This window comes from Drosophila suzukii, chromosome X, assembly GCF_043229965.1.
Source record: "Drosophila suzukii chromosome X, CBGP_Dsuzu_IsoJpt1.0, whole genome shotgun sequence".
NCBI classification, from domain to species: Eukaryota; Metazoa; Arthropoda; class Insecta; order Diptera; family Drosophilidae; genus Drosophila; species Drosophila suzukii.
In genome coordinates this window covers 12,067,204-12,082,174 of record NC_092084.1, presented here as the reverse complement: position 1 = coordinate 12,082,174, position 14,971 = coordinate 12,067,204, and the positions used below count along the sequence as shown (strand labels likewise).

At 38.8% G+C, this 14,971-nt stretch overlaps 1 protein-coding gene across 1 annotated transcript in view; it reads left to right on the top strand.

Moving 5' to 3' along the window:
* The window catches only part of NetB (Netrin-B), a 71,065-nt gene extending 56,316 nt beyond the window's left edge, over positions 1-14,749 (top strand). The window contains exons 3-8 of the mRNA XM_017069862.4: positions 11,376-11,564; positions 12,012-12,161; positions 12,258-12,368; positions 12,431-12,496; positions 12,719-12,950; positions 14,455-14,749. Coding sequence (XP_016925351.2) covers positions 11,376-11,564; positions 12,012-12,161; positions 12,258-12,368; positions 12,431-12,496; positions 12,719-12,950; positions 14,455-14,596 — 890 coding nt within the window. The 3' untranslated portion in view covers positions 14,597-14,749. The remainder of the gene's footprint in view (positions 1-11,375; positions 11,565-12,011; positions 12,162-12,257; positions 12,369-12,430; positions 12,497-12,718; positions 12,951-14,454) is intronic.
* The last annotated feature ends 222 nt before the right edge of the window (positions 14,750-14,971 follow it).

Genomic DNA, 14,971 nt, shown 5'->3' with positions numbered 1-14,971 from the left:
TGTTCATAGGTACTCTTTTTAAAATTTATATGCACCCTACTTCGTAAAACCTTTTTTGGAATCTGTGTGTTTAAAGGTTAAATAGTTATGACCCTAAAGCAATATCTATTTTAATCCTTAGAATTGTATATCTCTTGGAGAATATCTTCTAATTATTTTGAAATTCTGTTTCAGCCAAGAAACCCGAACCTCCCAGCGTTAAGCACTTTCAGTATTTATGTTTCTGGGTTAAAACAGCGGTGTGACAATTTAAAGCCCTCTCGACTCCACCCGTCGCCATGGAAAAAGGCTTAGGGATATATGGGTGCGTTCTGGGGAAAAGCTTACGTGGATGCCGCTTATTTTGCACAGTTTTTCTGCTTTGTCAATACGCAGATGCAGATGCAGATGCTTGCTTTTCCGACCTCTGGCTCCGCTGCAGTTGCACTTTGTTTCGCAAAAGGGTTTTCTATGTTTTCCAACGGCTTTTGTTTGCCGCTTAGCCCACACACCACACACACGGCCATCGAGAGCTTTTAGTTTTGCATTTTAAGCAGTTTGACTTTGCATTTTTCCGTTTGCTGTACTCGCAATACGCAAAATCATTCGGAAACTACACAGAGATATGTGATAGAGTGATCTGACTTTGAGATACCTTTTACTCAATGACCCAAATCGTAATGTTCTCTTATGGAATACCTCTAGAAATACCCTGAAAACATTTCTTTATAATTATTTATTGTATTTAGAGTGATCTGACTTTGGGATACGTTTTTCTGACTGATCTAAATCGCAATAAACTCTTATGGAACACATCCAATAATACCTTAAAAACATTTTTTTATAGTTATTAATTTTATTTTGAGTAACAAATCTTTGAGATACCTTTTGATTTAATCAAAATTATAGAAAATACCTCAAAAACATTTATTTTTAATTATTTATTTTATTTAGAGTGACCTCACTTTGAGATCCCCTTTTTCTGACTGACCTTAAATCGCAACCAATTTATAAAAAACACCTTAAAAACCTTTCTGTAAAATTCTTTATTTAAATATTGTTATTATATCTTAGACTTTTACCTTCTTTTTTTTTAATAAACGTGTCAGAAGCTGCTAAACTCCTATATATACCCTTTCTCATATCAAGTGATGGGTATACAAATACAAATTCTCGTGCATATTTACCGCCTGCATATGTGCACATAAAACAACGAGCATGAAAATAAAGAGGAAAATAAAGGAGCTTTGTGTCCTGCGTCCCAGTATGAAGATTAGAAAACCCAGTCGGGGGGTTGGAAAAATGTAGATCATCAGGGGGCGGTGGAGAGAGTTTTCCAAAAGGAAAGCCACAACAGAGTTCATCGAGTGGCAATTTAAGTTGTAAGCTCTTCAATTAGGTGCAAAACGTTGAATGGGGAATATTATCTCCGGCAAAAGGCTCCACGACTTATGGGTTTTTGAGACTCTTCATTTGCCACACACAAATTGAGGTAGATAACGCTTTCAAGGGGTTTTGTCTTTAAGTTTGTTTTGAAAGCGATTTTTATCAAGAAAATTGGCATTATATATCAAAGGAGGGGCTGTTTCTTAAAGGTTTCTTAGACATGACATAGTAATTTTTCAAGCTTACACAATTTTGTAAAATATTTTTCGGGATTAGAACAAAAGTTGATGATTCAAAAGGCCATAAGACATTTTAAAGCAACAAAAAAATATTCAAGAGGTAATGAAATGAACATAGGGAATAGAGTGACCATTTTATTTTGCCTATAATTTAATTAAAACTAATAATACGAAAGCCATTTCGTAAGACAAAATTCGAAAATATAAAATAACTAAATGGTTTATGTGGCATTTACCACAGGACAAAATCGTTAAACTTCGTGTGCAGCAATCTAAATCTAAGGGGGCACTAAAAGAGCATCGTTCTGAATTTGAATGGTGAATTTGAATATCGAAGTGGCTGAGTTGGCTTAGTTGGCTGGCCATTCTAACCGGATAACCCGGCCAACTCGTTTGACAGTTGTTCGCAGTCATCGAGAGGGGCAATAGCCAAAGCTATTGCAATTTTCCCGCTGCGTCAGATCGATCCTCTGCTTTTAATTGCATTTTGATTTGAGCTAGAGAGTCTGCGACTGGGTGCTCAGCGATATCGAAATCGAATTCGGGACCGGTTTTGGCACAATCGTAATCGAGGCTTCGACGGAGCTCATAAATCGTTCCATCATCAATGGCACATTGACAACGGCAATGTTCGATTTGGCTGCTTTTCTTTTTTTGTTTTATTTTTTTTTTTTTTTTTTACTTTTTTGAACAAAATGTGTGCACAGCCAAGTTGTGAAATTAATGCAATTTACTTACAAAATGTCCCATTAAAAGCGCTTAACCGTCGGGGGAAAAGGAGGAAGGAATTCAGGCATAGACATAAAGCAATATGAGCTTGTCGCACTCCTAGAGTTTGTCTGGATGTCTTGGAAGTGGATGTGGACGTGGATGTGGACGTGGATGTGGATGTGGACGTGAATGTGGATGTGGATGGTGGAAGTGGATGTGTTTGCCTGCATGAGAGTGTAATTTAATGCTGCTGCAGTTTTCCTCCTCCTATTTTCCTTTGCATACACATACTCGTACAACCGACGACCCTGGCAGGCCACAAATTACCCGGCCAAGTCCATGAAGCGCATTTAGCTAAATCGCAGAATTTATGTCTTATAAAAATGCTTGCGTCTCGAAACTGAAACCGAAACCCAAACCAAAACCATATACCACAGACCAAGGTCCCAAAGGCAGCAGAGGGTTAAAGCCAAGTGACATTGCCAGAAAGACGTGGCTAATGTACGGGTCCCAAGTGTAATGGATCGTAAAGAGAAAGGGTCCAACGTACTCCTAAGAATCGAAATATTATTGTGATATATTATTTCATATTTTTTAAAAATATTTAGGGACCTAAAAACTATTTGATTTATAATATATAAGCTTTTTACTATCTAAAACAAGGAAGAACGCTATAGTCGAGTACCTCGACTATCAGATACCCGTTACTCAGCTAAATGGAGATATGCAAGCAGCAAAGCGAGATTAAAATGCGCCACCTACCGGCGTTATACAGATTTAAGCGTTATAGGCGTTAGAGTGGGCGTGGCAAAATTTTTTTTTGATCAATCGATAGGTATTGTCGAGACCAATACATTTCAGTTAAAATTTTTTATCTAGCATAAAAATTGTGGGCGTCACAGGTTTTCGCGGTTTGTGGGCGTTAAAGTAGGCGTGGCAAACTTTTTTTTGTGTCAATCGATAGGTATTGATGAGACCAATACATTTCAGTTAAATTTGTATGTCTAGCATCAAAACTGTGGGCGCCACAGTTTTTCGCGATTTGTGGGCGTTAGGGTGGGCGTGGCATATTCGCGTAATAAACTTGCGCTGCGTACAAGGCTACGGAATCTAAATCTGAAATCCCAATTCTCTATCTTTGATAGTTTCCGAGATATCTGCGTTCATACTTACGATTTTTTGAAGTTTGTGGGCGGTTTATGGGCGTTAGAGTGGGCGTGGCAAACATTTTTTTGGGTCAATCGATAGGTATTGATGAGAACAATACATTTCAGTTAAAATTTTCTATCTAGCATCAAAACTGTAGGAGCCACAGTTTTGGGCGGTTTGTGGGCGTTAGAGTGGGCGTGGCACTCTACTGAAACAAACTTGCGCTGCGCAGGAATCTCAGGAATCTGCGTGCCTAATCCCAGTATTGTAACTCTCATAGTTTCCGAGATCTCAGCGTTCATACGGACAGACGGACAGACGGACAGACGGACAGACGGACAGACGGACAGACGGACAGACGGACAGACGGACAGACGGACAGACGGACAGACGGACATGGCTAGATCGACTCGGCTAGTGATCCTGATCAAGAATATATATACTTTATGGGGTCGGAAACGCTTCCTTCTGCCTGTTACATACTTTCCGACGAATCTAGTATACCCTTTTACTCTACGAGTAACGGGTATAAAAATAAGTATTGTATCTATTTAATATCTCTTAATCTTTTTAGTTTATAAAAATTTAATAGCATCTAAAACTGTTATAAAGTGAAAAAAATATAAGTAGCTTTACCAAATATGGCTTAAAAATTCCTGCATTTGCCCCACTTGGTGCGCTGTAAAAGTGGGCTTAAGAATACATTTTACTATTATTACCTAGAAACTCATAAAGAACCATTCCCTAACACCTCGGCGCAGCTTGAGTTCTCTGGAGAACTGGCCAATCAAGTATCTCAGCTTCGTTAAAATGGCCCAAGCACCCTGCCAGGAGTTGAAGAAGTCTAAATCTGATTTATACCTTTTATTATTATGGTCGGGATCCCTCTACTCCTCATTTCCCCCTGAAATTATGATGAGTTTTGCTGCGTTCAAATGATTTTCCCCGTTCATTTGGCACTGCCGCGTCCCAATTTCAATTTTCCCTCACCATCCACCATTTACCATTTTAGCAGTTCCTAACTGCTGGGGGTACCTTAAAGTTGCACAATCTCTCGAATTATGGCGTCTTAGCGCGTTTTCCTTGGCTTTCCACCCATCGAAATGAGTGCGAGGCAAAAGTTTTCAATTCAATTATCAACGCCCATGGTATTTTTTTTATTTTTCGCTTGGCTTGGGTTTTATTTTTTTTTTTTTGGGAGGGTGGCTCGACTTGGCTCCGATTTTGGGCCTGCAATTTTGCCATTTGCTGTTTCCCAATGCACATTTTTGGCGTAATTTGTTTGCCAAATTGCGTGTTGGCGTCATCGCGTTGATGATCATTGGAGGCATGATCATCGAGGCAGTTGTCACCCATCGGTTGCCAGTTTTGTGGGGGTGTCGATTGCAACAGCAACAACGCAGCCTTAATGCCACCCCGCCCACTCACTTGGCCATAAATAATTTTCCAGGCAAAAGCCAATTTCGCCAGTCACATTCGGTGGGAGAATCGCTTTCCCGCTTTCCCGATTTCCCGCTTTCCCGCTTTTCTGCTTTCCTGCTTTTCTTTTCCGATGGAGTGAATAAAAGAGGGCGTTGAAGTCTGCACTTATGTACATTCGAAAGGAAATTAGTGAGGGAAAATCCGTTGGTTTTTTTACCAACTATATGTCCATAGTTAACACTCCTTAAAGCCATAGATTAAGCTCAGATTTAATTGCAAGTGAAGTGAAGAGTGGGTTGTATCTGACATAAAATGGGTACATTTTTGAGATTAAAATTACACTGATGAGCAATTAAATAGGAAAATTGAATATCTGCCTAATAAGTTCACAATTTTCTATTAAATATTTGAACTAAATACATAAACATAATGTTCCATACAAAACATAATAAATTGCGTGACTAAATTTTATAAAATTTTAACCAAAGTACATATTCACGTTAAATATTTTACGTCATCAAAACCAATCATTTCTTATTAAATTCAAATTTACAAATCTATAAATTAACCAAAATTGTTAAATTAAATATGTTCATATTTAAAGTAAGTAAAAACCGCAGTCCGTAGCATAAAACATTTAAATTGAACATGAAATTCTTAAATTTACTTCGTTTTTTTATCAGTGTTATACAAAATTTATATTAAATATGTAAAATAATTTCCCATCCAATAGCTGGTATTTTCTGTGATTTTTCTATCAAAATAATCACTATTCCCTTGGTAAACTCACATTATTTTAACCAATTCCCTTAGTGGGTTTTATCTCACACAATATGTGTAGATTTTTAAGATAAAATTATATTTTATAAACAAATAATAATTTGTAACGGGCTTAGATTTAATTTGTAAAATTATTTTGTATTCCCATTTAAAAGATAAAATTCTTTTTAATAATGAAAAGTTATTAAAAAAATTTAACAGCCTTAGATTATATTTGTAAAACAATTTTCTATCCAATAGATGGTAATATTGATAATTTTTTATGCAAATAAAAATTGCTGTTCCCTTGCCAAACTCCCTTTATTTCAAACAATATTCAATAAAGCTCTAGACATCATAAGCATAAGCTATCTTCATAGAATATGTTCCGAAAAATTCCTTTGGCATTGTGGAATAAAAAGAAAAAAAATAAGGCAGACCACCCCAAATAGTGGCTGCATTTCGTCAACTATGAGCAAATGCACTCTGGGGCTAAATATAAAAATCAGTTGCCATTCAAGCGGCAAATATTTTGGCAAACCAAATGAGATGAGTGAGCTGAGTTGAGATGAGATGGGATGGGGAAAAGTGTCAACACGTTCGCTGGGATATCATAACAGACTTAGCCGAAAAGCAAGCAGAGTGCTTAAGGACATATAGACACAACCCAACTTGGGTGGAGTTACAGGGCGGAGAAATTGAAAAATAAATAAAATTATGCGTGGCAGCATTTTCGAAGTCATTGGCAAGCGACGAAAATGAGGAGGACAAAAAACAGTCATGCCTCACTTGATTTTCCCCCCTATTTTTACATTGTGCGAATTTGGCTCTGGCAGCCATCCCATTGAAAATTCAAATCACACCAAAATTCCAAAACACACAAATCGCCGTCGAACCAAATAAAACAGCCAGAACGTAAAAATAATAATAAAAATAAAATCAGAACGTGAGGCGGGCCCCACGAAATGAAAGTGAAAACGGGCAACATTTTCTTGTCAACGGGCGAGAAAATTACACAAAGCTGTTTTGGGGGGAAAAAATAAAGAAGGAAAGTCACAAAATTTGTCAGGTCCTTGAAAAAAAAAAGAGAAACAAGGACAATGCCAACAAGCAACTCTTTGTGCAGGCAAAGCAAATTTTCGGTGGATTTTGTAGGGAAAGGAAAACTTGACGATACGGCAAATTTATTTCCATGGTTTATATGCTGATTCAGACCAAATGAAAAATAATCAAAATTATGAGAGTTAACTCCAACCATTAGATGGCAGACATATAATCAGAGTAAAAAGTCAAGCAGTTGGAAAATTTGAGAGCATTAGAGGGAGTTGTAATGATTTTCCCTACTTTACAATGTGAATAATTTTTACACTGATATAAAAAACTGAGTAACAAAAATAAAGACATCCAAGCAGAATTTAATATCCCGTACTTATACAAAATGTATTCAATTCATGATTTTATTTGAAAATATATATATTATGTTACACATATATATTTACTTTAAGGTTTTTTTAATTTAATGAATATTTCCTTCACTTTAAAATCAATGTTAAAAATCCTTAAACTATAATTGTTTAAATTTATCTTTCCATTTTTATTTTCCATTCATTTTATTTTTCAAAACCAGCAATGGATTAAAATCAAAGCGAAAATATTTTAAGCAGTCTATATCATTAATGGCTTAAAATTTTTTTATCCATCCTAAAATGAAACTTATTATTTTAAGAGGAAGCTAAACTTTATTTGTGCTTACAATGATGAGAACTTGTGGCAATTTCAAGTGACTTAGAGCGCTTTTAACAGTTTTTCTCACTATTAAGCTTCATTATGTGTTTTATGACTACGATTCGCTGTAAAGACGCCCTATCTGCGCTATCTGCACTTTCTGAATCCGACTTGGTATTTCTGTATATTCTTTTTATGATTTATGGGAACGTGCTTGGATGGCACATTTCCATTCGCTCACTTTCGGCCACATTGTTCCCCTGGAGAATTCCTCCATTCTGCGGAAGACACAGATACAGTCTGGCGCCTTCTCTGGAGCTCCAATGTGAATACAAGTACTCAAGATCATATCATATCGTATTACTTCCCCCCAGTCTTCAACGAGTTCTTTTTTTTTGTTCTGTTTCTCTTCTGTTTTCTTTTTTTTTGCTTTCTGCTGGCAGTACCTCCCACTTTTCTCTTTTTCTTGTATGGAAAAAATTTAGACATTTTGTAGCCAGTTTATAGATGGTAAGGCAACGGAATCGTCTGGCATCGTCCCCCTTTTTTTCTCCCTCCAACGTACTTGCCCCCACAATTGAGGCCTGTTTGGTTTTCGCCCATAATTTTTGTGCCGTTTTACAACAAACGGGCACATAACTCTCAGACTCGTCGACTTATGAACGGGGTACGTACCAGTCCGGTCCGGGCTTATCTGTCGGCGCCGGGCCTCATCATACCATGGTACCAAACCATACCATACCATACCGTATACCATCCCATACCATACCATACCATCTACCCCTTCCTCTGGGCTACTCTGGGTGCAAAATGATTTTCACATGTTTTCCTTTATTTTCCTTTATCTGTGAGCACGTTGCTGTTTTCGCACTTTTGTTGGCTTGCATGTGTTTTACCACTTTTCGTTTTCCCTGTCGCATTTCCTTAGACCCCCTCCCTCTTTTGGCTTTTAATTAAAATTGCAGCTAAATTATGAACTTTTCTTTTCTCGACCGCCTGCAAATTTCTTTCAAGCGATGGGTCTGGGTCTTTGCCTCGACCCGACTCGGCCGTATATCAAAAAACGGCATTCTCTCTGGCCAAGATGGCTAAGATGTGCAAATTTCACTTGGCCCAGTAATTGAAGTTTTCCCCCTGGAAAAAAAAGAAAAAAGAATCTGGGTGAAAAAAATCGAAAGAAAAGAATACAGAACGCGTAATGGGGCCGCAGCAAATGAACTGTGAAGGAAATTCGCGTAAAAATGCGTTTTATTGTTACCCAATTAAGCCGATCGGCTGCATCGTTGGCCATGCTTGAGTAAATCCCCACACTCACTGAGGTTTTTCAACGATTTTCCAATCCCAGAGGCCAACGAAAATTTATGTGCTACTTTGGCTAATCGGCGGGAGCTTCGAAATATTTTTGTTTCTTTTTTTTTTTCTTCTTTTTTTGGGGGTAGGGGTTCGACGTTTGTTCTTTTCTGTGGTTCCTCTAATTGTCTGCCAATGGAATTTATGCGGGGTCTGTGGAATTTTCGCGGTCCGCTTTTCATCGCCGTCTCGTTTTCGTTCCGCAATATCAACTCAATTACAATGCGTGTCAATGGCAATGATACGACAATAGGACGCCTCCCCGAAGGCCATTTGGTTGGGGGGGGGGGGGGGGGGGGGGGGTTGGACTGAGAGGACTTCAACTGGCGGACAATATCGTATTATTATTATCATCGTTATCATTAAAAGCGATATGGGTAGACGGGGAGGAAATAAACCTCTTAATAAGATTCATATTGACGCGGGAGAAGAAAATGGAAATAATACTCCTGAGTGTCGGTGGGGAATTCGGAAGTTAAGAAAGAAAGCAAACTGGAAATGCTCTTATTAAGTTTTGGAAGAAGGTAGTCTTCAATTCACTTCAAAAAAATATTAGTAAATATTATAAATAAATTATTTAAAATAACAATACTTTTTTTATGATAGATGATTCTAACCGAAAATTGTAACTTAATAAATTATTCTGGTTTAGTAACTTAAAGTTAATATTTATTATGACAATCGTTGTTTCATCCAGTCATCCAGTCAAATATTCTTTTAGACTACTTAAGGATCTAGTAGGTTAGTAGTTAGTTAGTAGGTTGACTAGATAAATTGATAAATAGAATAGATTATAGGCTTATTTCCAGTGACTCATAGTTAATACTATATATGAAATTTGTTGTTTTAAGGCAATTCCTTTAGTCAAGCCGTGCATAAAATTCCTGGTACCCTTCTGTTCGAAACCCCTTTGACCCACTACGATGCCTTGAAACCCCCCTCCCAAAGAAGTCGAAAAGATGGGCAAAAATAAAATCCATTTAAAATTGTGCTGTAGCAGTGGCGATGATGACAAAATGACATTATGGGTTAAGGCAAGGAAGCTCGAAGCGCAGAGCACATGTCGTGTGCCTGCTGCCTGGATAAGGTCCTTCGATAAGTATTCCGGGCATCATCGCTCCGGCTCGAGATTCATTCGGTCTGTCTGGTTCTTTGGTATGGGTTTGGGTCTGAATCCATTGTTGCTTCTGTTGTTATTATTTGCCAAATAAGCGAACGGCCATCCGCGTTGTCTTCCTGCCACGCCCACCTCCTGAGATTCAGCTCCTTTGTTGTCAGCCTTCAGTGTTCATCCTTATGCCTGCTGCCCTCCACTCTTGTCGCTCGTCGATGATGCAGACATAAGATATGAAAAATATGAGGCAACAGCAATCACAATAGTCGCACCAGTCACCAAAGGCAATCACCAACTACCCATCCCAGATTCCCATGCCTGATGCCCGATGCCCGATGCCAAAATCCCCCTCGACAGGCGCTCATGCGTGGGCAACGGCGGACAATCCCAGTAAATACAGATGAGGGCAAGAGAATATCACTTTAACTTTAAGATTTCTTGGGTGGTTGTCGTTTGTCTTGCAATATAAGCAAATTTTAATTAAAAAGTGAAAAGTAACCAGCTTGTACCTGATTCCTCATTATTGGTAATGAGTTAACTCCTTACCAAATAACTAATTCTTCATTATTGGTAATGAGTTAACTCCTTACCAAAGCTGACTTGACCTTATCTTCTGTTTTGACCGCAACTGTATGACTTATACAAAGAGGACACGTGTGTGTCTGCGTTTGTGTATAAATCACCCTTAATGCCTTTTTACCAAAATAAAAGCGAGTGGGGTATGGGGTCAAAGGAAACTTCGTGGAACGGAGGAGCAACCTCAGTGGTCCCACGAACACCATAAATTGAAGTCAAGTGCTGCCAATTAGTTGCTAAAATTATTTTATGATATTTTCCGACTAATTAAATGAACATTTACGTCGTCCAAGTGGGCGGTCAGTCTGGAAAATCGATAAAGAGCAGCGAAAAAAAAATACGATAAAAAATATATAAATGAAAGTTAGCAGTAAGCCCAGCCCCAACATCACATCCCCTCCCCCAATGTTCTTGGGTTTTCTTCTCTTTTTTTTCATCAATCAAGGATACAACAACAGCACCCATAACAACAACAATAATCAATCATAAGCAAGACAGGGGATAAAGGGAGTAACTCAGCTGCCCCCACACCTGTCCGAAAAATAGAGCACGTAACAGTTTCCCATCATTATTAATTATTTATGAAATTTGCGGAACCCATACCATCTTATTCCATACCCGTCCACCCCACAAAACCTATCCGTCTAACATGGAAAAACGAGGCTAACGGCAGGGACTGCCATTATATGATTAGCTCTCTTTGGACCCAATGCTGATATCCTTGATAATAACAAAATGGGAGCGGGTTAACCTCGTTAGCCAATGACGGTAATTTGGTGAAACTATCGGGGACTAAGGGAGCAAACTGTTTGCCATGGCCATTTGTTGTCACTAAACTAAATTTGGGCTTCAACATTACACTTTTTCAAAGGTAGTCAAAAATGCGGGTTCTGGGGTCTTAGATTGTATTATATCTTATTGATAATTCCTCTTTATAACCAAGGTTTTTTCCCCTTCTCTTTCAGTGTGCCAGTGCAATGGACACGCCCGTCGCTGCCGATTCAACCTGGAGTTATACAAGCTATCTGGCCGGGTTTCGGGAGGTGTGTGCTACAACTGCCAGCACGATACTACCGGAAGATACTGTCACTACTGCCGCGAGGGATATTACCGGGATGCCACTAAGCCGCCAAATCATCGCAAAGTCTGCAAGCGTAAGTTTTGCTTTCTCTCGTCTTCTGCTGATTGAATGTTGAAGAACAAGATTTGGTGGTTAAATTAAGTATCCAGGGGTATTCCAATTTTTAGTGACAGTGGGTGATTTAATAATTTAAACTAAATTATCTTTTCTAAGATTATATATCAGAATTTCTAAAACTAAAATTAAATAAGAGAAGATACTTGTGTATATCATGTAATGGGTATTGCCTGTCCCTATTCCTGTCAATGAACCGTATAGAGAAGTGTCCGACCTGCCAGGGTATTTTCTTTTTCCCCTTGTTTATTGATAATAAGCTGTCATCAATCAGTGGTCCCATAAGCTGTCTGCCAGACAGACAGGCAGACAGACAGATAGACACATGGACAGCTGCGTGGAATAGATGGATGGATGGATGGAGAGTCGCTCTAATGAGGATGACATATACCCCCTCTATTCACAGGTTGCGACTGCCATCCAGTGGGTTCGACGGGCAAGACGTGCAATCACCTAAGTGGCCAGTGTCCCTGCAAGGAGGGCGTCACCGGACTGACCTGCAACCGATGTGCCAGGGGCTACCAGCAGACCCGGTCCCACGTGGCACCCTGCATCAGTGAGTTCAGTTCCAGGGAGAGATCCTCGGGTGCCATGGTTTCTAATCCCGCCGTTTTTTTTTTTACCTTTCCCGTTTTCCCATTACAATTAACAGAAGTGCCCACCAATGCGAATATGATTCAGGCCGAGAGTGCTGGCGGCGGAGGAAGTGGCACAGGTGATTACAAGGACGGCGGTGGTTCGCAGGTCGAGGAGATGAAGAAGTGTAAGTACACTGAGAGAAAACTCCATTGGGTTCGCAGGAAAATATACATTCTTCTTCCACAGACTGCGGCAAGTGCAAGGCGAGTCCCAAGAAGCTCAACCTCAACAAGTTTTGCATGGAAGATTATGGTAAGTTCTTCAAACTACTATTATATTTTTAAGATATGTTTTTGTTAAAGCAAAATATATTACATAAAAAGATACACCAATGAAGTAAATGAAATAATAAAGATTATAAGAATATATTTTTAATTGAATTTTCTATAGTCTTGATTTTTACCTATTTGATACTATCAATAAAGATATATCACATTAAAAACATTTTTTCCTACCTCTCTACTTTACCCACAGCCATTTTGGCCAAGGTTATTGGCCACGATCGCGCCTCCCAGGACATCAGCACGGAAAAGTTCTCCATAGAGCGGCAGAACGAGATCTACAAGTACGAGATCAACATCCAGACGATCTTCAAGCGGAATCCCATGTCGGGCACGACCAGTTCCTTGCTGGGCAGAGGCAATATGATGCTGCTGGTGCCGCGCAAGAGCATCGAGTGCCAGTGTCCCAAAATAAAGCTAAACAAGTGAGTTGACCATGATAATTGATTAACTAGGGGATTTATTACTACATACAGATAATTAGTATTTTTTGTTATTAACTTTCCGTAACAATCAGTAACATTATTATATTTTAAGACATTTGGTATAGAAAGGCAACCAGTAGAGCACCACTTTTAAGCAAGTACAGACATGATCTTGCTTTCAAATCTCTCTGAACTCCTTCTTTAAAAAAGAGTGAGACAGCTTTACACTAACGGGTGGGATAAAATGAATTAGAGAGGGATAACTATATTATATTTAGTCGGATAACATGGATTAGAAAGGGATAACTTTATTCTACCTAGTCGTAAAACACGGATTAGAAAGGTATAACTATACATGTTAACGTAATTATGACAATGTAAGACATGTCTCATTCTGACAGTTATTTACATTCTGACAGCCAAAACAATGTTTACTTTGAGCGGAAAATGGGATTCCGATTTTTGTCAAAAATACGTTTTTTTTTTTAGTGCTTTTTCGCTCGTAGTTTCGCCAAATCAAGGCGTACAGCAAAAAGACCGACTGTTTTGGAAAACTTGCTACATTTGCAAACGATCCCTATTAATTTGAGGAACATTTATTTTTTTACCGATTTTTTCATTTTATATAAGGGGGTAGGTTATCTATTTTGGCGATTCAGATTTTGGTCAAAAATACGCTTTTTTTTGTGGTTTTTCGCTCGTAGTTTCGCCAAATCAGGGCGTACAGCAAAAAGACCTACTGTTTTGGAAAGCTTGCTATATTTGCTAACAATCCCCATTACTTTTAGGAAAATTTATTTTTTGACAAATTTTTTCATTTTTTGTAAGGGGGGCGTCATTTATTTTGGCGATTCAGATTTTGGTCAAAAATACGCTTTTTTTAGTGGTTTTTCTCTCGTAGTTTCGCCAAATCAAGGCGTACAGCAAAAAGATCGACTGTTTTGGAAAGCTTGCTACATTTGCTAACGATCCCTATCACTTTAAGGAACATTTATTTTTTTACAAAATTTTTCACTTTTTGTAAGGGGGTAGGTCATCTATTTTGGCGATTCAGATTTTGGTCAAAAATACGCTTTTTTTAGTGGTTTTTCGCTCGTAGATTAGCCAATTCAAGGCGTACAGCAAAAAGACCGACTGTTTTGGAAAACTTGCTACATTTGCTAACGATCCCTATAACTTTAAGGAACATTTATTTTTTGACAAAATTTTTCATTTTTTGTAGGGGGGTGCATCGTCTTTTTTTGCAAAAAATGTGAAAAGTTAAAAACTTTCAAGGTTGAATACCAATGGATTGAAAATTAAGCATCGAGCTCGACGAGGTATCACATTCCTCATTTTGACTATTACTTGCATTATGAGAGCCAAAACACAGAAATTTTTGGGCGGTAAATGGGACTTCGATTTTTCAAAATAGTTTTATACCAATTTTCATATTTTGTTCTCAAATTTTCTGGGTATATCCATGTGTTAAAACCCAACTATCCCACCTTCTTCTCTCCCCCAGATCGTATCTCATCCTCGGACGCGACTCGGAGGCGGCGCCCGGCTACTTGGCCATCGGACCCAGCTCGGTGGTCCTCGAGTGGAAGGACGAGTGGTCGCTCCGCATGAAGCGGTTCCAGCGGCGGGCCCGCAAATGCAGTTGAATCGAACCGGAAACGGAATATGTCAGAGCGGATTTCAATTTCACACACTTGGCTAGGTATCGGTTTTTGTATAAATTGTACAGTTTACTCAAGTTTCTGACCTTCTTCGGCATCATGCTATAAATTAATTGAATCGGAGCAACACAAATACCCCCCCCCCATCAGCAATTCCCAACCGGAAGTAACCCATCTATATTATCTCAATTCCTTCCTAGAATATCCTCTTCCGGGGCGGTCTCTAGTCTATAAAGCGCTTTACACACCATCAGCGAACCAGCAAACACACAACGTATACATAATACCCATAATACCCCCCCTTTATGAAACACCAAATGCTAATTACAGTTACGTGCCAATGGGTGGGCGTGGCCGCGT